General features: G+C 47.9%; 1 protein-coding gene across 1 annotated transcript; it reads right to left on the reverse strand.

Annotated features, from left to right (window-relative positions):
• Positions 1 to 842: 842 nt before the first annotated feature.
• TUBGCP2 (tubulin gamma complex associated protein 2) lies at positions 843 to 23043 on the reverse strand. The gene is made up of 19 exons (XM_041475380.1): positions 22996 to 23043; positions 22329 to 22474; positions 21163 to 21335; positions 19907 to 20035; positions 19434 to 19610; positions 16346 to 16505; positions 15750 to 15957; positions 14878 to 15077; positions 14233 to 14422; positions 13565 to 13710; positions 12796 to 12976; positions 11694 to 11874; positions 11339 to 11511; positions 10165 to 10293; positions 9602 to 9722; positions 7085 to 7228; positions 6191 to 6319; positions 5299 to 5462; positions 843 to 1102 (listed from the first exon to the last, which is right to left on the reverse strand). The coding sequence occupies exons 3-19, from the start codon at positions 21310 to 21312 to the stop codon at positions 997 to 999; spliced, it is 2688 nt and encodes an 895-aa protein (XP_041331314.1). The 5' UTR covers positions 21313 to 21335; positions 22329 to 22474; positions 22996 to 23043; the 3' UTR covers positions 843 to 996.
• Position 23044: the final 1 nt, after the last annotated feature.

The following is a 23044-nucleotide window of genomic DNA, read 5'->3' on the forward strand; positions in this document are numbered from 1 at the left end:
GGGGGATGGTCCAGGTGGCACTGGGGACTGTGTGTATGGCCTTGGGGGCATGAGGGTGTCCCCTGGCCTGGTGGGACATGTCCTGCGGCTCTGCAGGGGCACTGGGGGGGCTGGACTGTCACAGGAAGCACTGGAGCTGGGATATCAGGGCAGATAAGCCGGGCACGTTTGTATTTCTGGGTGTTTCAGGCCAGGGCCAACCAGGAAATGGAAATGGTCACAGGCACGTGGGTGTGAACGGATTTGGGATTAGTCATCCACGGGTGCTTAGAAGTTTGCTGTTGATTTAAAAAAATGAACTCTCCATGACTTCTAGTGGGACTCAGTGCCTGCTGGTGGTCCCCACCCCCTCCTGGGGTCTCTCCCTCTGGAAAGCTGGAGGAGCAGCTGTAGGCCATGGAGCACACAGAACCTGGCTCTTCCCTCCAGTGAGCTCTGGGAACTCCCTGCAAAGGAGAGGTGAGGGAGAGGAAGGACAGGAGCACTCAGTCCTGTGCCCACAGCCCTCTCACACGTCCCCAGGTTCCCTCTCCTGCCCCCAAGGCCTCTGTGTCCCTGGCCTTGGTTACCCCTTGTTCCTTGGAGACATTTCTCTTCCTCCCTCTATGTATCTGCTCTCAAAGTGCCTCAGGTGATGTTTAGATTCCCTGGAACTCCTCTGCTGTGGGCTTGAGGTTGGAAAGGACTTAAAGATCATCCCATGGCATGGGCAGGGACACCTCCCACTATCCCAGCTTGCTCCAAGCCTGGCCTAGAACACTTCCAGGGATGGAGCATCCACAATAATTTGCACCCTAAGTTCTGTTAACAGACAAAAACAACCCTGATATTTTTTGTCGTTGTTATTTAATTTATTTTACAACACACAAACACATCATTGTACAACATAGTAAAAAAAAAAAAAAGCCAACAAAAGCCTGAAGCATTGCAGACACCTCAGAGGAGGAAGGCTGCCCTGTGTCTGTGGCAGGGTTCGTTGGCAGCTGGGGCTCAGGCTCACTGGGCAGGCACGGCCAGGCGGGGCAGCAGCGGCGGCGCCTTCTGGCTGCGCTCGGCCGACATGTGCTCCAGGCGCTCCGTGTAGAACCCGTTGAAGTCCAACCTGAGGGACAAAATGGACAAAACACACCTGAGGCAGGGCAGGAGTGAGCAGGAACCTCCCCCAGGACACCCACAGCGAGCCCTGTCCCTGCGTGGGATGGCCGTGCTGTGCCACAGGTGCTGGTGACACCTCGGTGCCCGTGCCTTGGCAGCAGCCCTTGGACAGGGAAATGCATCAGGAATCGTCCCAAATACACTGGGAAGGACCAAATGCTCACAGCTCTTCTCCACACCACACAGAGGGGTCTCGTGTGGACAGGGGTTGCTCAGTGTCAGCCCCTTCCCAGCACTGCTGAAACCCCAGATTCACCAGCACTGAACTCCCACACCAAATCCACCCAGCACCACAAAACGCTGAGGTTTCATCCCCACCATCCCCTGGCTAACACCAGGATGCTTCCCACAGATCCACAATTCACCAACACCAGCAACTGGCCAGAAGATGCTCAGCCACAAGTGACACTTGGAAAAGCCTCTCCAAAGCACTCAGCACCAGGGATACCACAACCCCACCTCCCTGATAATCCAGAGTGATGCCACCCAGCCCCAAGCCTGCTGTCACCTTGCCATGGCAGATGCCACAGCAGCCACAGCCTGTGCAGCTCATGCGCTCGTGTGCCCTGGATCACTGAGCAGGCAGTCAGTGCAAGCACATGAATCACACAAAAGTTACTCTCTCTCAAATTAGGCTGCTCCAGTACCAACTGAATGGGCACAATATTTGAGTTTCATGTTGCTTAACAACCTCACACAAATGGCAACAAATTGTTCCTTGACATTTTTTGGTGCCTGCAGAAAACAGAGGCTCGACAGATGGAATTTATCTGTTGCTCTCTCCTGGCTAAAAAGCTTTACATTGCTTTCATCCTGAGGAGCTGTACCAGGGAAACCTGACACTGAGGTGAGAGCACTGAGCAAGTTTTGATTCAAACACAAGGCCAGGACTCCTTGCTTTGAGGATCTGCTCCATTTCTAAAGCTGCTTCATTCCCAGCTCAGTCACTTGCAAATTTTGCTTGGCTTCCCTTTCAGCCGTTTTTAGTTTCAAGTGCTCCTTGATAACCATTTCTTCAGAATCTGTGTGGTGCTTCCTCAGTGTGTGCTTACGTGGCAGTTTCTTGCTTTGTGGCTGCACTCAGTGGGGCTTGCACCACTTCACATCCTGGTGACCTACTCTGAGCTCAGCTTCCTCCACACTGGTAAGGGAAGGATGCCTGAAAACCACACTGATGTATAAGAATTCTAAGAATGGGGACTTAACTAATCCTGCTGACAAAGCCCTCTCCACTGTACTCCTTTTCACTCCTGAGATGTGTTGGAGTGACTGGAGAGTTCCTGCAGCTGCCAGCCCTCTGTCAGAACAGAGGTGTAGGCTGGAGATCAGGAAAGGTTCTTCCCCCAGAGGGTGCTGCCCAGGGCACTGCCCAGGCTCCCCAGGGAATGGGCACAGCCCTGAGGCTGCCAGAGCTGCAGGAGAGCTTGGACAATGCTCCCAGGGTGGGATTGTTGGGGTGTCTGTGCAGGGACTGGATGATCCTCGTTAGTCCCTTTCACCTCAGGAGATTTTCTCATTCTAGCCTATGACACACCTGAGCAGGACTTGGGCACAGCAGACAGAGATCTGTCACCTGTGAGCTCTGAAGGAAACCCTCTGCATCTCCATCTCCTCTTGTTTGATGCCACAAATAAAATGTCTCAGTACCACAAAATGAATGTGATAACCAGGATCAAATAAATGATGAGCAAGTACCAGAACTGCGAATTTTGTTATTTATCTGACATGTTGATGATCCTTGTTGGAAAGCAGTCCCATAAAAAGGTTATAAATTAGAAAAAAGTGATATGTCTTACAAACTCTTCCTTATAAACTCTCTCAAATATGTTATCTCAGATGGCAACTGTCTCCACTCTGCTTCTCAGGTTCCTGTTGCCATAGAGCCCAGGCCTGGAGCCAACAATCCCTCCAACCTGAATGGGAGCTAAATGTCACCTCTGGGCATTCATGGTGGGGCTCCCACTCCTTAAACCAGCCCTGAGCAGCTCGTGGGATTGGAAAGGCAGGTCCCACGGGCTGTTCACATCCAGGATTCCTGCTAAGGAAATGGGGACATCTGGGGTGACAGGAAAGGTCCAGCAGGTCTTGGTGAAGACTCAAAAGTGGTCCCAGAGAGTCCAGACTAGGGGGGGACTTGATAGTGATGACAGCCCTGGTGGCACAAGGACAGGGGCGTGGGAACAAAGGGAGGGCAAAGCACCCAGGCCCTCCTCTGAGCCTCTGGGTGCACTGAGCCAGTGTCCACAGCACAAAGCAGGGACAGCAGACTGTACCCTCTGCATCATCACACTTCTCCTTTCCCCTGAAGCAGGAAGAGCTGGTTGCAAAACCCAACCTCTCTGTACACGAAGAACCAGCTGCAGAGGTTTCACAGCTCAGGAGTCACCTGCTGGCCCCAGCTGACCCCCCAGTGGGGGCTGTGACACTGATGGAGCAGCTCCCGGCTGTGGCACCCCGGGCAGGACACACAGCCAGGCTCTGGGGTGCAGCACCAGCTTGTCCCACTGTCCTGGCACGTGTGTGACATTCCCACCGTGACAGAGTAGGTGATTTGGTATTCAGCACTGTGTTGGCCATGTCCCCTGTGCCCTGGGGTCATGGAGTGAGCTGCCATCAAGATCTCCTGGATGGAGCACCATGAACAAGCCCCCCTGTTGGAACTTGTACTGGAGATGGTAAAATTGTTAAAAAAAGGGTAAAGGAGGAGAGCTGGAGCACTGAGGAGCAGGAAATGCTCCTGCCTGGGTGACTCAAGTGCCTGTGGTCCCAATCCCTGAATCTAACCCGAGTCTGGGTGCTCCTGTGACACCCAGCAGTGATGGCAGTCAGGGAACAGGGAGAGCTTAACCCTGCCAGCCTTTCCTACAGATGGATCCTGCCTGGAACCTGCCACAGCCTGATGATGATGAACTGCGACCTCCAGGCAGATGAAGGGTGACATAAAATGTTAAGAAGCCACACCAGCCTTTCCCAAAAGGTCCTGCAAAGACTTGGCTGCCCTGGTTAGTCCTGAAAGGAACAACAACCACAGCCACACAGTTTTTTTGAGAAATTCCAAGATGAGGAGAAGACCTCTGACTCTGGTCACTTCAGAGATGGAGCCAGCCTGGGTTCTTAGGGCTGTGGAGAAGGGCTCCTCACCTACATTCCCATTTCAGGGACTCAGCAGCACCCACAGGGGCAGCTCTGTTTGGCAGGGAGCTGCTCCCCTGACAGGGGATGGAAGCAGGAGAGCTCAGAACACCAAGCAGCCTTGGGGCACTGCCAGGGGCTGAGTAAACCTGGACAAGTGGCTGGACAAGAAGTTCCCAGAAGAAAAGGACAAGGGGAAGCACAGTCTCCTGTGGGAATACTTCAGCTAACAAGTGTTTGCAAAGTACCAAGAATCCTGACAGCCCTGTCAGATGCTGTCAGAAACAGCACCAGGAGGGAACAACAATCTCCTTAAAAAACATTTGTGAAACATTTCCTCTGTCTCTGCTTTCAGGTGCAGCACATCTCAACAGAGCTGAGAGGGTTTCAGCCCACCATAAAATGTATCCAGTACAGATGGACAGGGAACAGAACTTACAGGGGGGCTTTTATTGAAAAAGCAACACAGTGGTTATGAACCCAGCAGCAAAACTTCCATCTGCTTTCTCTCTCCCCCCACATCCTGTGCACCTGACTTTTATGCATTTCTGAAGGAATTTTGATTTCCAAGAAACTGCTTATTTAAATAAATGCAATATGGGAACTTAAAATAGACACTTTATGATCAAACCTTTGTGTGATTTTATCATCTTGGAATACTTACCCTGTAACTGGAAATTGGTTTATTTACTGTCTCCAGAGTGAGACAATCTCCAGGAAAACTAGCACTACATTTACAATATTAATGGACAAATTTCACACAATTCAAAGGAATATGTTTTGGGTTTTCCTAAAGCCTAGGGCTGAAATGCAAAGCAAAATGATCTGGTTTGGAAGGGACCTCAAAGCCCATCTCATCCCAACACCCTGCCATGGAGAGGGACACCCTCCTCTAGCCCAGGTTGCTCAGAGCTCCTAAATATACATATTTCTCAGCTATAATGAACATTTCCTGAGCTGAATCTGGGACCCAGGGGAGGGGAAGTGACAGCCAGAGAAGGCCTGGCTCACCTGTAGATGATGTTGAGCATGCTGTGCTCACAGTCATTGGTGCTGTACACGCTCAGTTTGTCCAGCAGGTCCAGCAGATGTGTGGAGAAATTGCTGTCAAACTTGTTGATGGTGGCTTCAAAGCCAGATGTGAGGTGCAGGCTGTCAGCATGCTCTGCTAAAAGCTGCAAAGACACAGTGGCCCCATGTGTTTGCTGATCTGCACTTGCCAAGGGGCTGCAGTTATTCCCTCTGTTCCCTAACCCGCTCAAAACCACTGCCATCAAAGCTTCACAGCTGCTCAGCCACTGAAATGAACCTTTCCAAGTCCTTGGTAGCTGAAAGCCCTGCTGTGCCCAGCCTGGGAGAAGCCCAAGTAGATCCCAGCTGAGTTACCCACAGATACATGCTGCCACTGCTCATTTTCAAGCAGGAGGGAAAGCCAGTAGGCAGAAAATGTGTGTTGCCTAAGAGAGGCTGTGACCCTGGAGCTCTGTGACTGCAGTGGTGATGCAGTGTGTGCCAGAGGGGCTTCCAGAGGGACAGGAGGATCTGCTAGCCACAGAGCAAATCCCCTGTGCATCCAGACAGAAACAGGGACAAGACAGATCCCCTGGCTATGAAAGCCATGGACTGCAAAGAGCCCCACTCACACTCTGGGAATGGTGAAGTGCTGGCATTTCAGAAAGCCGGGATGTGGCTCAGCACAGCAGAAAAAACAAGTGAAAACTCAAAAAAAAAAACCAGTGCAGGGACTGCTGTGGGAGACAGGGTCTTCAAAGCAGACTTTGAGAACTCCAGCAGCACTCCACACTGCCCACAATTCCACAAATACTGTGCTTTTGGGGCCAGAGGTGGTCTAGAAACCAGGAAGGGCAACCTGCAAGTGGCCACCCTGGCCAGAGTGTCCCACCTTGTTGGTCAGCTTCTTCTTGGCAGCCTCCTCAGCACGCTCCTCCTCGGTGGGAGGGCCCAGCATGGTGCCATGCTCAAGGGTGAGCCTCTCCATCTCACTGTCCAGCTTCATGCTCTGGGTGAACCTCTGGCAAGGGGACAGAGTTGGGACATGGTTACAGCCTGTTTCTTCCATTGTGGCACAGCACAAGGCTCAGTTGTGCCCACCCCAACTCCCAGGAAAGCTAACTCTGAGTCTGAATTCAGCATGCTTGTCTGAGGTTGGAAATGGGGCTGTGTACTCTATCCCCATCTGTCAGGGCTGGGGCAGTTCTCTTCTGTTCATTGGGCAGTTTTCTTTATCTCTTCCACAGCCAATCCTCCCTGTTCTAACTCTGGCAGTGTTTTTTTGTTTGTACTACTGCATTTGTATTTTCCTAGTAAAGAACTGTTATTTCCTGCTCCCATCTTTGCCTGAGAGCCCCTTAATTTCAAAATTATAACAATTCAGAAGGAGTGGGTTTACATTTTCCATTTCAAGGGGGGCTCCTGCCTTCCTTAGCAGACACCTGTCTTTTCAAACCAAGACAATGCTGATACACAGATCTCCCAAAACCCACTGCAAAGTGGGTTTTAGAAGAGCTGTGGGCTCCCTGATGCTGGAATCTGCCCCTCACCTAGAGGGTCTCTAGAGGGGCAACTTACATCTCGAGAGAGGGAATTTGATCCATATGAACCTGATCTCAACATGGAAAAAGGAGGATTTTGTGGAGTAAGAAGCCACAGAAACCACTTGGGAGAGGTGTGAGCTGTCAAGCCCCAAAGCTGCTGATGGAAGGAACAGAGGCAAGTCCACGTGGGGCTGGCACAGGGACTGCCAGGGCTGGCAGTGGCACAGGGAGGCTGTACACACCTGCATGCAGTTGGTGAACATGACGCACACAGACATCAGCTTGGAGAAGATCTTGAGCAGCTCTGGGTTGGTGAGCATGCAGTCCTTCAGGCAGTTGTCCAGGAAGCTCGTGTGGTGGCTCAGGACATCGTCAATGTTGCATGCCTGTGACAGGACAGCCCAACAATGACAAAACAAACCAGGGCTGCTGTGCTGCTCTGGCCCAAAGCTGCAGCCCAGTACCCTGCCTCTGACAGGGACCCTTCAGAGTGAGGAACTCCTCGTGTAGCTCCCAGAAACATCCTGAGAGGGAAACTGCATCTGCATTGATGCCTTCAACAGCCCCTCACAGGCTTTAAACCTTTGATTTGTCACATCACTGCCCACAAATCATGCTTGCTTTGAAGGGACTGAGTTATCTGCTTTATCAAATTGCATTTCCTCTGTTTTTAAATCTGCTTGTCACGGCCACTCCCACCTTCACAACCTCAGTAAAGTCAGCGAAAACAAGAGGAAAAGAGAAAAACAAATCGAAGAATCTTAAATGTCAATCAACTTATCATTAAAACATACAGGCTATTCAGAAATATGCTTTAGGAGCCACTAAGGAACTGGGACATGCAGTGTTGGGAGGATTCTGTAAGACTTTTGTTCATCTCTGCTACTCCAACAGGCCGTTTCAGTCTTGAGTTTTAAATGATAGATTAAAACTCCCTCTCACTGCACAGTGCTGAAGCTCAGAACACAAATCAAGCTCAGGAGAGAACCACAGGACTAAAATTGCCACAGCATCCACACTGCTCCAGCAGGACCAATGCAGGAAATCCCTCCCACATTATGGGGATTTTGGAAGGAATTTTGAATGAGTTGGAGATAGGATTTATGAGTTTTTAGATGATGTGGTTTATTTCTCTTATTTTCTACACAGGTAGGAAGGGTGAGTTTGGCTCCTATATTTCTATTTTTATTGCATGGTTTAGAAGGTTACAAGACCCCTAGTCACAAGATCTTTTAAGGATTTATTGACTAATAAAACATTGCTAACAAGGGTATTTGTGTTTTTGACCCACTCCTTACATATTTTATCTTATGGACTCATGCTACAGTGTCAGCTTTCTTAGTTAATCATGTTATGACACACAAACCTACAATACTGCATTCTAAACTTCTTGTTTACTCTTGCAACTACTTTTGGTTTTTCTATATCTTAAACTCTAAACCTCTAAACTTTCCTCTTCTTAGCTTTACATGATTCTGCTTTAAACTATAAATCCACATTCTGCCTTCTAGCACCTAAGTTTGGAAGCCTTTTCCAAGGTCTCAGATCAAATCCTGGGTCTAATTCTAAGCTTTGGCTTACAGGCCCAAAGTTCTGAGAATTCCCTGAATTTCAGATTCCAGCATCACATCCCTTTAAGCTACTGCAGAAGAGGGATAAATGCAGCTTTCTAATGCAATGAAGATGATGATGAAGTTGTGAAGATGAAGATCCCAGCTACAATTTTAGGAAGAGAGCACCTTATCTTCAAGTGAAAATGCTCAAGAGAGAAGTGTGACAAATGAAATGCACCATGAGGCACTACATGAGACCAGTGAGGATCATCCTTTTCCCCCCTAAAATACAAATTAAAGGAGAACACAGGGACAGGTAACTTCAACAACAGCCTCCATGCAAGTAAAGTAAACTGAGTGATATATTTTGCAAATCTAAACTTGCAATAAAATTAAGAAATAAGTACAATTCCCAGATTATCCAGGAGCTTGACATAGGAACCCTTCACATTCAGAAGTTCTTGCCAAGAATGTGCAGAGACACAATCCTAGATCTGCTCCCTCCTGTGAATTCTCCAGGAAAAAAACATGACAGAGCATCAAAATGTTGGCTAGCTGACCCCAAAAACCTCCTCAGGGCACAGAACTAAGAACTAAGGCAGGATCAGATGATGCTGAAGATCCACAAGGGCCATCAGACAGCTGCCAGGAGAGCTGATTGCAGGGGTGTTGAGTGGTTTGGTACCTCAGGAGAATGTTTTTCAGGGTGCAAGAGGAAAAACATGCACAACCCAGAAGTGTCTGATCACAGGGTGCCTACCAGAGGGAATAATAACAATAATAATAATAATAATAATAATGCCAGTCCTTGGCAGGTTAATGGAAGGGAAAGCACAGGCTCTACTTCCAGGAGCACTGTAACTCAGCCAAGGAATCAGCTGGAGATGCCTGGACTGGTTTATGATCTTTGCACTCTGTGATCTCTTCTGCACTATGATCTTTTCTCCTGTGTAGAAGAATGTTGAGCAGAACCTGCCTTTACATAACAAGGAGCAGAGTGAGCTGGGCACAGACAGGGAGATGCAGCACAGGAAAGGGATGTATGACTAATCAAGCAGAAAGGTGGTGCAGAACAGCAGCACTCTGCAACGTGGCAGGAACAGCAGCTCCCAGATATTTAAATGCCTCCAACAAAACCAACAGACAGCTGCAGCTGCTGGAATTAGGCATTACATCTGTTAAGACTTCCATTCCAACTTCACTCACCAGCTTCAGGTTCTTCTCCAGAATGTGCCATGTTGGCTCCATCACCTCAAACATCATGTAATACTGGATATTCTGCACAAAATTCAGCATCCGCTGCCGCAGTGTGAAAGCACCAGCAAACCTAGGGGAGAAATCACACCCACACAGCTCAGAGCTAGCAAATGCCACGGAGAACTATCAGCAGCCTTGCACAGCCAAGCAGAGAGCTAAATATTTCTGTCCTAGCAAATGCCTTGCTGCAGTGTGAGAGGGATTATAGTCACTGCAAAGCATCTCTGATTATTTTCCATGGCTTTCCATCAATTAGTAGAGTCAGAGTTTTGAACCTGTCATAGGCTTTAAATATTTGCTCATATACAACTAAAATTTAGATATTAAATATTAAAGCAACTTTACAAACAACTATTGAGTGAAACCTAAAATGTTACAAATTGACGTCGTGGAGCCTGTAAGACATTTTTAAGGATCTTTTCCAGCTCAGTATTGTCTGAGCTATGGCATGAGGTATCTAACAAGCAAGAAGGAGACCCAAAATTGAAAACAAACAAAAAAAAAAGCTGTACCACTTAGCTGAATGCAGGGAGAATTGCTTGGCCGTCTTATTACTGATCCAAACATTGCACAGCTGCCTTTCCACGTGCTTGCAGTAGAACATGTGTCTGAAAAGCATCTGGTACCTTGTCAGTGCTTTCCTGGAAAGAAAGGAGAAGCCCATCCAGATGAAGGCCTGCTCTGATTGACAGACCAAGCTGTGAAGGCTGAGGCTGCTCAGAGGTAAAGAGACTTTACACAATATGTTCCTCACGCCTTCAGACGCACACAGATCTGCGCTGAACCGAAGCAACAGAGCCACATTTGCAACCACCCCAAAGAATTCCTCTCCAAGGAGACCCTCCTCCATACTTCCTGCCAGTGGGTACATCACCAGCCTCCTTAATTCCCTCGAGCTCCAGGCAGGGGTCACTCACATGGGCTGGGCTGGGAGGGAAGGTTCAGACACTGTGGTCACTGTGCTAAGGCCGAGATGGTCACCCAAGAATTCACCAGGATTTTAGAATTCACCCAAGAATTTAGCCAGATTTTCCAAAAAAGGGGAGGAAAAGCTGTAACCAAGCTCCAGGCAGCATTACCCCACCAGCAATGCACTGTCACAAGCAGATGGGGCTGCTTATTTATAGCTCTGGGACTGGATTCAGGTCTGTGCTCAGACACTTGGGCGTAGGTGTCTGCAGAGCTCCAGTCGATACAGTTCAGGAAACCTTACCAAATCCTATTTTCACTTCCATAGCTACCACCAGAGCTAACACACTCTGTTGGGAAGGAAGAGACAAAATTCCAAAAGCATCGCGTCGTTAGGAAAGTCACAACGATTCAATGGAATTTTTAGAGGGGAAATTAAGGGAGGAGTTAATTGCTGGCATTCAGCAATTTGAAATCTGCCACTCTGTTCACTCAGTGCTGCTTGTCCCATTTGCTTGTGCCTCACAGCAGTGCTTCTCCAGGGAAACAAGAAGCAAATTCCTGCAGAAAAATGGACCATTCGGTCCCTCACAACTCAGTTAAATGCAAAGTAGCCTGTTACAGTAGCAACAGCCTGAATTCCTTGAGTCTGCAACCAGAGATACCAGAACGTGTGTTTTCTTCTGCTCTCCAGCTTTGAGGAGTGTTTGATTCTTGCATGGAAAGCCTCTTGTGAGAGCACATGCCTGTTTTTCCCTCAGTGGATTGATGCCTTACCTGTTTATGATGAGGGACAGAGGCCACTTCACAATGTAGTCGAAGGAAAAGGCCTCCAGGCCACTGAGGGTGAGCTCTGTGGGCTCTGCGCTGATGATGGCCTTCTCCTGCTTTGTTTCTATGGCCAACACCCTCAGGAGCTGTGTGATGAGGTCATGGGGCATCAAGTCAATCTGTAAGGGAAGAGCAGGAAAAAAATGAAGCCACAGGACACCCACAGCTGCTGTGGAACAACAGCAAGGTGGCCAAGGTCAGTCACTGCTGTCACACCAGGAAGCAGCAGGTTCCACAGGCACACAGATCTCCCAGGCCTTCTGCTCAAAGTCAATTCTCTTGTGCTTCCACCCATTCTCACCTTTAAATCATCCTTGAAGGGATCAGTGTTGGCTGTGCTCATTCTCAGGGCTAGTTCCAGCAGAGCCTCCAGCCTTGTTGTTATGATGTCATCCACAGGCTTCTTAAGTTCCTCCTCTGTCAGATCCATGAAGTGAACAAAAAAGTCCCCTTGATCCATCAGGAAATAGTGTTTTATAGATCTGCTCAAGAAAATGAAGGGACAAGTGATGACTTTTCTCAAAGCCCAGGTTAATCCAGACCAAACCTAAAGGAACAAATGCAATCAATTCAACGAGCCTGTGGGGCTTGATTACAAAATGTTTCTCTTTCTGGAGAGCACATAGCCATAAATAACCAGTTTGGAGATTAGTCTTTTATGGATGTCTCCTCCTTCCTACCTCCTCAGTCAGGACACTTCTCTGCAGTCAGATCAAGGCTGCTGCTGTTTTTTGGGGTTTTTTTTGCCTAAAAAAATGAAAAAACCCCAAACCTAGGTGTGCTGGGTGCAGGCTCCTACTCCTGTCCTGAACAACTCCCAGATCTGCTCCAGCCAAGGGGCAGCTGCCAATTCTGAGAATCCTGCACTCCTCTCAATGAACAAATATCTGTGCTGATTTTTAAATTCCAGCAGACTTTTGCTGTAACAGGACACATGAACTTTGATTTTCACCTGGCACCAGGGAGAGTTACTATGGTGGGCATGGAGCTTGGAAGCAGTTCTGAGCTGAGCCAGAGGATTAACCAAGTGCCTGGCCAGAGATCACTCATGATAACTGCAGGCTTTGGAGCAAAAACAGGAGCACAGCCATAACACAGTGTGGCTCCAGACTCCTCATCTGGGCTAGACAAAGCCCTGACACAGCTTTGGCAAGAGCCTTCCAAGGAACCCGGACCAGAGACCCCCAGACATCTTTCCCACTCAACATTTCTAGAATTTTAGACTTTTTTTTCCCTTCTTCAGAGAAAAAAAAATCCAACTCTTATTTTTTAGGTCAACCTTTCTAAATGGAAATAGAGAGAATACCTTGGTAATATCCCAAGAGAACAGAGCCAACTTCAAAAATGTATGTCCCTTAGCAGAACCAATCTATTTATCATGCATTTAGTAAAATAAATCCAACCTTAGGTGAGCCACCAGCTCTTTCTCCTCCATCAGGAAGTCCAGAAGAACTTTGCTGGCATAGTTATATGCTTTTTCTATTTGTTCCACATAGGCTCTCTCCTTTAAAGTGTAGATGACCTCTTTGGCCACAGGGCAGGTGACATCTCGCCCACATTCCCGCACAACATTTAAATATTTCCCTGAAATTAAAAAGAAAGAATGTCCCATATTCATACCTGCTGTACAGCCAACAGGGAAACTTCCACACCACTCCCCTTCAAGAGGAAGATGTGCTGAGAAATGTTTACACTACGTTGTGCTCAAAGTTAGAAAGGACTTAGGCACCTTTCAAAAGATGATATAGAAATTAAAAACAGGCAGCTGGTATCACATTTAAGGAGATTTAAAAATGGTTTGGTTTCCCAGTGATGACAAAACATCTCTGCAGGTGCCCTGAAACTTTTTTTGAAGTCACTTTTGGAGGGCTTTCTACAAGGCTAAGAGGTTGAATGCCTAAATTAACGCCCAGATAGTCAAACCTCAGCTGCCCAGCCCCATCCAGCTAGAAAACCTACCCACAAAACAGCAATGAGACAGACAGCTGCCCTTGCTGCTGGGCTCCTGTGTTGTTTTATTTAAAGGGTTTGGGGTTCTTTTTAAATCTGGCTCTTCTACTGCTCTCAATTCAGCTGGACAACCCCATGAAGTGGCAAGGCACGGTGACATTTCCTTTCTCTTCACACAAGACCAGCTTGTCTCAAGGTTCCTGTCACAGCAGAAGCACCTACCTGTGCTTAGGATTTTGTCAGCCATTTTCTGCAAGAAGGAGGGAATCTGCTGCTGAACAACAGTGTACCTCTGATCCCAGTACTTGTCATTATAGTCCTCCTGAATCTTCTCCTTCTGCAGCTCATGCTCCTCCACCATGAACTCACTGAACAGTTAAAGCAGATGTTTAGGGGCAGGAAGTGGTACAATGAGGGTTACTGGTTTTGACCTGCAAACTGGTAATGTGATCTATCAGAAATAAGGTCTCATGAGGACAAATCCAATCAAGAACTGAAATTAGTCTGCTTGTGAAGCAAGAGGAAAAGCACTATGCAGTGTCTCTGATGATCTGCAATGAGAAACAGAATTTTACAGGGTTCATAAACCAAGGCTAAACATTATCTGTTTGTCAGTGCAGGGGTGAGGAAACTGGCCTTTGTTACCAGCAGAAAGGCATTCATTTCAGATATTTTACCTTCAGCTTTGCCCCCACCTTAGGATTCTGAAAATGTGGTAAATAGAAATGCTGCATAAACCATGAAATACAGCAAAATGCTTCAAATGACTCTACAAAAGCCAAAAAACTTCCAAGAGGGTTGTTTCAGGCCCCCAGGAGACACAGACTTTACAAAGCAGATCAGTATTTCTGAAGTTTTGCATTTCATTTTCATTGTTAACTGTTCTTTACCTGTATGGATCATTAATGATGCCTCTATATATCCACTTTTCCAGGATTTCAAAGTAAGGCACGCTGGCTGCCTTGGTTAAATACAGGCACAGCTCCTGGGCCTGGCTGTCCCCTGTGTAATTGAAAGTCTTGTCATGGAGCAAGCTCAGGGTTGATCCTCCCATACACTCACCCTTATCCACAGAAGTAGCTGGAATTTAAACAAACAAACAAAAAACAACAATATGAGACACTTACATCTTGAAACAAAACCCAAAATGGTCCCCAGATTGGACATGGCCCCCTGCGCTGCCTGTGTAGCTGTAAGCAAGGGGCTGGATTAGGAAATTCCAGGGATTGTACCCACACAGAGCTGGAGAGGAGTCTGAAAAGGAGCTGAGGAGAGGCAGCAGTGTGGATACAGCTGATGGGAAGGGCAAGGGCTGTGTAGGCAAAAGGCACTGAGGTGCCTCCTCACAGCTCCAAGGGCACATTCAGCCTTAGAACCTGAGTGCTCTTCTCCAGAAGAAGTGCAGTGCCCTCACAAGTACAATTTCCCTGGGCTTTCTTCTTTAATAAAGCAGGAAATCAAAATGAGACATGCCCTGCCTGCTTCGCTACCCTGCAGCTCTCACAACCTGTAAGGACTGTATTTTGGAAATTTACCCAGTGAAGCCAGAATCTCCAGGGTCCTCATTGTGGGCTGGATGTAAAACCACAGCTTCTGCAGTGACAGAAGGCCCTGCCTCTGAAGATGCTCGAGCTGGGTAATTAATATCATGTATTCCTTGATTAGAGTCCGCATGGCTGCAGCCAGAGCATGATTTACCTGTCCATACTCAAAGGAGGACTTCTCCTCTATAAACCTGTAAAAAGCAAAATGAAAACTCTGTCAGGCAATGCAACTTGTGTGATTTTCAGGAAGTTCTGCCTTGAGGACAGTGTGCAGGCACACCAGTAGATCCCATGCTGGGAAGCACACCAGTCCCTCCCCCCTTGTTTCCCATCCCACACTTCCTAGAAGAGAAAGCTGTGGGAAAATGTTTCCTCTCCAGCCACAAGGGAACTAGAACCATTTGTAAAAGCACTGTGTAGAAAGTGGAACCAGCACACAAAGGTTCTCTCAGTCCTGGATGCCCAGAGAGGAGCAAAAAGCAGGAAATATGGAGAATTTCATAGCAGAGTGGGAAGAGAAGCCAGAATAGGCAGACATACCATAATTGCATTTTACCTGAAGTTACCAAGGCCAAGACTGGAAAGAACAAAGCTGTGTGAATGAATAAGTGAACTGCAGCACAGAGGAAAAACCCAGCAAAGCTAAAACTGACCCAAATAAATTGTCACTCATTTTATACCCGTTACAGGAATGTGCCCCCTGTTGACTGAGTGACAAAACTATCCTTTGTCCCCTTAAAAAGGAAGGAGACTCCTATTTCAACCAGTAGCTCAAATTAAGCATGGAAGGTAACACCTGCACAATGGCAGATTCTCTATTCTCACAGGAGAGCCTCCTCCCCTGACAAAATCCAGCTCAGTACCTGGTGACAGCAGAGTAACTGGCTGCCACAGGAAGAATCCTGGTCACCAACTCCTTGATGGACAAGTCCAGGTTTGGATCGAGTGAGAAGGCTCTGTTCTGCCTGCCCACGAGGGCCTGTGCTGTGATGTACCTTCCATCCACGCCAATCAGCACGTACAGCAAGTCCTCCACAATCATGGATTCCTGGGAGGCCAGGGGCAAAGTGCCTGTTCCCAAAGAGGAGACAAAAAAAGGACACAATGTGCCATCATCCACGTGTTTCAGTCTCGTACTTTGCTTTCCTGGAGAACAGAATCCTTTGCTCATTCCTACCCAAATCCAGCAGGCAGGATCAGACATCCAACACCTGTGGCCAAGAGAACACCAGCCACAGTTCCTGCTGCTGATCCTGCCACCCAAAAGCAACCAGCCACTTCCAACACCAACAACTTCCCCAACCTCCCTGCCACCAAAACATTCAAATATCCAGAAAACAGTCCAAAGGAAAAAAAAGTGCCAAGAGCCAAGTTTTGCTGAGTGTGAACATCTGAACAGCATTTCTGAATGAGAACAAACCACCACAAATGAATGCAATTTTCCCTGTGTTTCACATACCTATTGGGACTGTTGTGTCAGTGCTTAGACTGGTGCCAATTAAGAAATCCCCAATAAGTGCAGGTCTCTCATACACCCAGGATGGAAATACTGGAATGGGCTGACCAGAATTCTTCTTGTTCTGCTTATCCCGGAGGATTTTTCGTGTAAGCTCAAGAGGCTGTTGGAGAAAGAGAGAGAGGGAAAGAAAGGAAAAAACCAGGAGACTTTAAGAAGTCCAAGAAATGTTTAATTTCAAGGAGAAACTGACTGCAAACCAACTGATGGACTTGAGAACAGAAAGCAGAATAGCTGGTGTTTCAGTAGCATGGTGTAGGGTTTAATTTCCCAGTCTATTTGCCCCACTGCTGCAAAAAAAAAGAAAGCAAACCATATTTTTCAATATATTTGATCTTTTTATGTGGGGGTGTATCAAATAATGCATTTCTGCATTTGTCCCCCCTGGCCTGGGTGCTGGGGCACACCCTGGGAAGCAAAATGGGGACATGTACAACCAGCAGGCAGTGGCTGCTGGTTTGGAGAGAGCACCACATGAAAGCAGCAAACTCCTTCCAGAAGCACCAGCACCCTGTTCCAGGGGCACTGAACACCTCTGAACTCAATGCCAAATGCAACCCAGACAAATCCACCCACAGAGAGCTGAAAAATGATGGAGTTTTTTGCTCTGAGTGGGAGTTGGCGAAGGAAGTGAGCTCTTGAAGACTGAAAGACTTTCCACCCCCAGCTCTGACACTAAAATAAACGGAGTGCAAGATCAATCATCAGCTGGGGAAGCTTGTGAGATGCACAACCTACATGAACATTTGGAGCCCCAAGTGCACAAACCCAGGGCTGGTGAAGGCCATTTCTGAAGCTCCACAGATGTGTCTGTGTGAAAAGGGACATGCACAGGCTCATTTTACTTTCTTATTTACATCATGTGTGGGTGATCTGCTGAAAGGACCTTGATTTCCTCTGCTCCCCTAACAGAACTGGGACTTTCATGTGGAGAAATAGGAAGCATCAAGCAAGCTGCCAGCAATTCAAAGGATGGCTAAACCCCACATGAAACTGCAAACCTCAGTTGGTTGTATGAACATGTTCTGTTTGGGAGAAGGGCAGCCACCAGTAGGTCTTCCCAAATGGCAGGCAGGAAAAGTTTCTTCACTGAGAGAGTGGTTAATCATTGGAACAAGCTTCCCTGGGAAATGGTGGTGTCACCACCTCTGAAAGTGTTCAAAACATGAGCAGAAATGGCAGCTGGGGACATGGTTTTGTAGGCATGGTGATATTCAATTCAGGGTTGGACTTGATGACTCTGATTTTATTCTATAACAAGAGGCACTATATTTATTATATATGTTTATTTTATGTTTATTCTAACAAGGGCACTTCTGTTGCAGTTCAACCAGCTCTAGTGTGACTTTGTTAACTGGCAGAGGTGAAAAAGTCAACATTTTGGCTATAAAGGACTCATCCACCTGAAAGAGAACACTTAACCTTCCCCACTTCAATGAATCCTGGACCAAAACTGATCCAAGCAGTCACTCCAATCCCTGCATGATCTCTCTGTCAGTGCCAAGCAATCCCAGGGCAGATGGCACAGCACTTGTGGCACTGGTGACAAAGCACATGTCTCAGGGGCATGAATCACCTCTCTCTGCAACTCAAAATTCAGGTCACTGTCACTACAGGCTCCAACAACAGCCTGGAGAAAACTCCCAGGGCTGAGAACACGGCCCTCAGGTGGCACCCCAACACCCCTGGCACAGGGTGGCAGCTTGCCACTGCCATACTTAGGAACCTGCAGCTGACATCTTGAGCAATGGCAGTGCCAACAACCACAGAGGGGGACCAAGGGCTCATCCCTGAGCTCCATAAACACCTGCAGCTCCATCTGTGACCCTCACAGACAGGAGATATGGGTCACAAGCTGAGCACAGGAACACTTCCAAGGAATGTCCTCCTGTCCCAGCCCTTACTGACTAACAGGCCTGAGCACCAGCCCATCAGGGCCTTTTAACACAGTTGCAGCTCTTCAAGTCTGAAGAGACTGCAAATGGAGCAGCAGGAAGCACAAATCTTGGCTTCAATTCCTCTGGCTGTGAATTGCACATCCCAGGGAACGGCACTTCCAGGTCTTTCCTCTTTTAGCAAGTTCACACATAAATCCTGGTAAGAAGATCAGTTATCTCACTGGAAGTTCATCTTCCCTTCATGATCTAAATCACCCACTTGACTCAGATTGTCTGTGAAGGATCTGGATGAGTCAGGCCCAGTGTCTGTGCAGTATCTCAGTGGATGTGGGACAAGGCTGGTCTCACCACTGCTGACAGGGTGAGGGGTTGGACCTTTTGCTTAGGGTTTGAGTTCTCCTCCACCATCACATTAATGTAGAGGCCTTCAAACCCAGACACATAAAGCATGGGAGATCCATCCCACTTGCCACTGAGGGCCTGAAGATATCTGAGGCTTGTCCCCTTTTAGATTCTGCTGACCAGACATGAGAAGGCACCATGGACCTCTGAGCATCTTTTCCTCTTTCCCCTCTGTCCAAAGAACTCTCTGTAAACTGCTGCCCCTCTGCCTTCTGCAGCCAAAACATCCTTATCTTGACCCATCAGTTTTTTACCATATTTCTTTCCCTCCCTGTCCTGTTTGGCAGGTCAAGCCACCACAGTAGTTTTTTATACAAATAATGACAGGAAACAGAATTTGGGATTTAAGTAATAAACGGCCCTTTTGCACTCTGACCTCACAACCTACTGCTGCTAATGAAATGTTTAACTGTTTGCTAAGCCTGTGTCTCCAGCTGGTTTTCCTCTTCCTTTCTCTCTTTTCCCTGATGCCAGGTTGCTCCAAGCCCTGGTATTGGACTCTTCCAGGGATGGAGCAGCCACAGCTGTTCTGGGCAGCCTGTGCCAGGTTCCTCACAGGGAAGAATTTAACTGTGAATTTAACCTCAGAATAACCTCAAAGAATGCAACCTTAACTGACTGGAATAGAAAAAGGCCACTTTTACAAAGAACAGCACCAAGATTTAATATTGTCTGACTAAGAAAAGGGAAGATTTTGTGCCCAGAGCTTGGGAAGGAAGAGCCAAAGGTACCTGCTGTGCACTGGAGTTGGCCGTGACAGTGCCCAGCTGCTTGCGCAGCTCCTCCAGCTCCTGCAGAGACATCTTGGAAGTGGAGGAGGGGATGGAAAAATTCGTGCTGCTGCTGGTGGCTGTGTTTGCTGCGAGTTCTGCCCTTTCTTTTGCATTTTGTTGCAGGTAGTGGAGTGTCTGTACAGAGACAAACAAAGAAAAGGTTTTGTGAATGCTGGGCAGCACAATCTAAAGCAAGAAACACATGACCATGTACTGAATCTCACCACAGATTTCTCTGTCCCAGTTTTCCATGTCTTAGTGAATTATATCAAGAGGAGCATAACTCTCAGTAGGACTTTCATAACTCAGTGAAAGCTAGAACTGGTTATTTGTTGATTTCTACAGATTTCACTGAACTTTACCATCAGCTGTGCTTGAAATCAATGCATTGTTGCTACTCTTCAACATCCAGTTCTAAAGGAGGAACCAACCTCTTTGTCTTCGGTGAGTTTGGACAGCAGATAAACTAAAGAATCCAGATGTCTTGTGTTTTTAGACTTCAGCTCATCGTACTTCTTTAAGAAATCTTCAGGAGTTCGAGAAAACTCTGCTATTTTTACCTGTAAAACACCATGTTAACATTAAATGGAGTTACAATTAAAATGAAATGGAATTAGAGCAAACATGCAGCTCAGGTTTCAGCCAGAGTTGGAGCCTTCCTAGCACCTAGAGCTTGACTGGTGGATTACTTTTAAAAATGAAAACAAAAAGCAGTCTTATAGCCATAAGTTATATAGCTATAAAAGTATGTGAGTCTGGTCATGAGTGCCAGGCTTTAATCTCTAATATTTGGGTAATAATCAGAAGAAAAAAGTCAGGTGTTAGTCATATAGTTGCATTTTATACAATTTTCATTTCATCATGTACAGTAGAAGAGCGACCCCAGTGTAGGGAATAATGTGCTCTGACCCCATGATTTCAGAAGGCTGAACAATTGCTTCATTAAGCTGTACTATATTACATTAATACTATACTAAATTACATACTAAAGAAACACTATACTAAAGAATACTAAAGAAAAACCTGTGACTGTCTGAGACAGTCAGGACACAACTTTGACCCAACTGGCCAAGGAATCCGAACAACTTTCACTAGTGTCTAATCACCCAAAGTGGTTACTTTGAGTAAACAATCTCCATAACACATTCCACATGTGCAACAACAGCAGCAGTGAATAGACATAAGAATTGTTTTCTCTTCTTCTCCGAGCTTCTCACTGCCTTCCCCAGGAAAAATCCTTGGGAGAGAGAATTATGTCTCTCTCTGTTCAGAGAATGTGAATACCACAGTCATGGAATCAAGGAAAGGTTTGGGTGGGAAGGGAGCTTCAAGGTGATCTTGTTCCATGGGCAGGGACACTTTCCACTATGCCAGGAGGCTCCAAGCCCTGTCCAACCTGACCTTGGACACTTCCAAGGATCCAGGGCCAGCCACAGCTTCCCTGGGCACCCTCCCAGGGAACAACTCCCTCCCAACATCCCGCAAAACAACCTCCTTCTTTAAATTTTCCCACACCCCAGCCCTAACATTCCTCCTCTCCCTCAAGCATCCCTCCTTTCCCCCCCCAGACCTCCCACTTCACACCCAGAACCGCGACCCCGGACCCGACCAGCCCCTCTTTTTCCCCCTTTTCCCTTGACGGACGCCAAGAGGAGGAGCTGTTACTGGCAGAAGAAGGGGGCAGGACCTTGGCACTGTGGGCAGAGACGTTGGTGGTGACGTAGGGCGTGCGGTTCTTCTGCAGCAGCTCGATGTAGACCTCGGCGCCCTCGCCGCCGTGCACCCGCAGCAGGCTCAGCAGCTCGTTCACGTCGTGGTGGATGCGGAACTCGCTCATGCTCCCAGCTCCTGCCACCGGCCCTGGGGACACGGGAACCGGGGGTTATCCCAGGGAAAACACAGCCCGGCCACAAAGGTGCTTCTGGAATGTGGACATGTTTGGTTGGGACAAAGGAGGAGGAAGGAAACCAAGCAGGTATTCCTTGTATGGTTTGGGTTGGAAGGGACTCAAAGCCTGTCTTATTCTGGTGTCTCAGGTTTTAGCTTTTATATTTTTCAGATTCTGTGCTGCTTTAGTGTGTGGGTCTGGGCTTCTTATTAGGGGGTGGAGAGCTCTCTGCACAGAGCACAAAAACAATTCCTGCTCTAGCTGGGGACAAATGATCCAAATCTCAGCCCAGGAGCACAAACAACGTGGGCTGAAGAGAGAAAAACAAGCAGGATGGGACTGCATGGGCTGGAGCTGGAATTGGATAATGAACTCCAATATGCAAATAGAGCAGAACTGATCACAGTGACAGACCCCGTGACCGGGTGTCCATTTTGTGACCATTTTGGTTCATCTGGGGTGCAGCCCTGGCTGGGCTCTTGTGCTGCCCAAGGTGGATCCATGGAGGAGATCCTTTCAACAAATCCCTACTTTATTCTTTAACTCTGTCTGGGCTCTGTTCTAGGTCAGCTTCTCAAGGCATCTGTTCCACTCCTGCCATGGGCAGGGACACCTTCCACTGTCCCAGGCTGCTCCAAGCCCCATCCAGCCCAGCCTTGGACACTTCCAGGGATCCAGGGGCAGCCACAGCTTCTCTGGGCTTTGGCAGCTGAGACAGCTCCAGCCAGGAAAACTAAGCAAGCCTGGGGAAGAATCTAAGTCAGGGTTGGCCAGCAAAGGATTTTTTCATCTCAGAAGGAATGCTGGAAACACTGCTTGGTGTCCTGACAGGTTGCCCCTGCTGCTGCTTCTGAAATCACCACAAAGCAGTTTTCCCCAAGTTTACGGGTCTTCCTATTCCACTGCCCACTTTACTAACTTCACTCAAACCTGCAGAGTACTTAAAGAATAACTTTAATACTGACACAGAACCCTGAGATGAGATCAGCAGGTCAGAGCCTGGTGCTAAAAACACCAAGGCTGTGGGGTCAATCCTGGAATGGGCCATTCACTGAAGAGCTGGATTTGATGATCCTTGTGGGTCCCCTCCAACTCAGAACATCCTGTGATTCTGTAAATCAGAAGTAAGACCCCGAGTCAGGAATGATGGAAATAAATAAGGAGCTTCATGTGCTCAGATTGCACCAAGCAGATACAATCCAGACCCACGTATCAAGCACAAGAACACACTCTTGTTTTGCCAGGATCATGGAATCACTTAGGCTGGAAGGGATCCCTGCAAGCCTTGGTCCAACTCTCCACTTAAAACTGGCTCAATTTAGAACACGCCGGTGCAGCCTAAGCTCAAATCCCTTTAGAGGCCCAGCTTCCCCACCGCCTGGGGCTGATCCTGCAGGGATTTCCCTGGGCTGCAGGCAATGAGGAGAAGCTGCGGCAGCTGGGCTGGCCCGGCCGGACACCAGCAGGGCCTGAGGCGGGCACCGCACCGGCAACAGCCAGCGGGGGGATCACCATCGCCGGGCCCGGGCAGCACCTCAGCCGCGTCCTGCTGCGCCCCGTCCCACCCTCCCTACCCTGTCCTGCTCCATCTATTAATTAATTAAATTTAATTTAATTTCATCCCATCCCTACCTGCCCGCCCGGAAGTGCCGCCGCTGGCGCCGGGAAGCGCGCCCCGAGC

The sequence above is a fragment of the Pyrgilauda ruficollis genome, unplaced genomic scaffold (assembly GCF_017590135.1).
Source record: "Pyrgilauda ruficollis isolate IOZ18807 unplaced genomic scaffold, ASM1759013v1 scaffold11, whole genome shotgun sequence".
In the NCBI taxonomy this organism is placed as follows: Eukaryota; Metazoa; Chordata; class Aves; order Passeriformes; family Passeridae; genus Pyrgilauda; species Pyrgilauda ruficollis.

Coding starts and splice junctions, on each gene's coding strand:
- TUBGCP2 (XM_041475380.1), bottom strand. CDS start 21,312: ATGAGCGAGTTCCGCATCCACCACGACGTGAACGAGCTGCTGAGCCTG. Junction 15,078..15,749: donor AGTTACTCTGCTGTCACCAG/GTACTGAGCTGG, acceptor TGCTTTTTACAG/GTTTATAGAGGAGAAGTCCT. Junction 7,229..9,601: donor TGGAGAAGAACCTGAAGCTG/GTGAGTGAAGTT, acceptor GTCCTGTCACAG/GCATGCAACATTGACGATGT.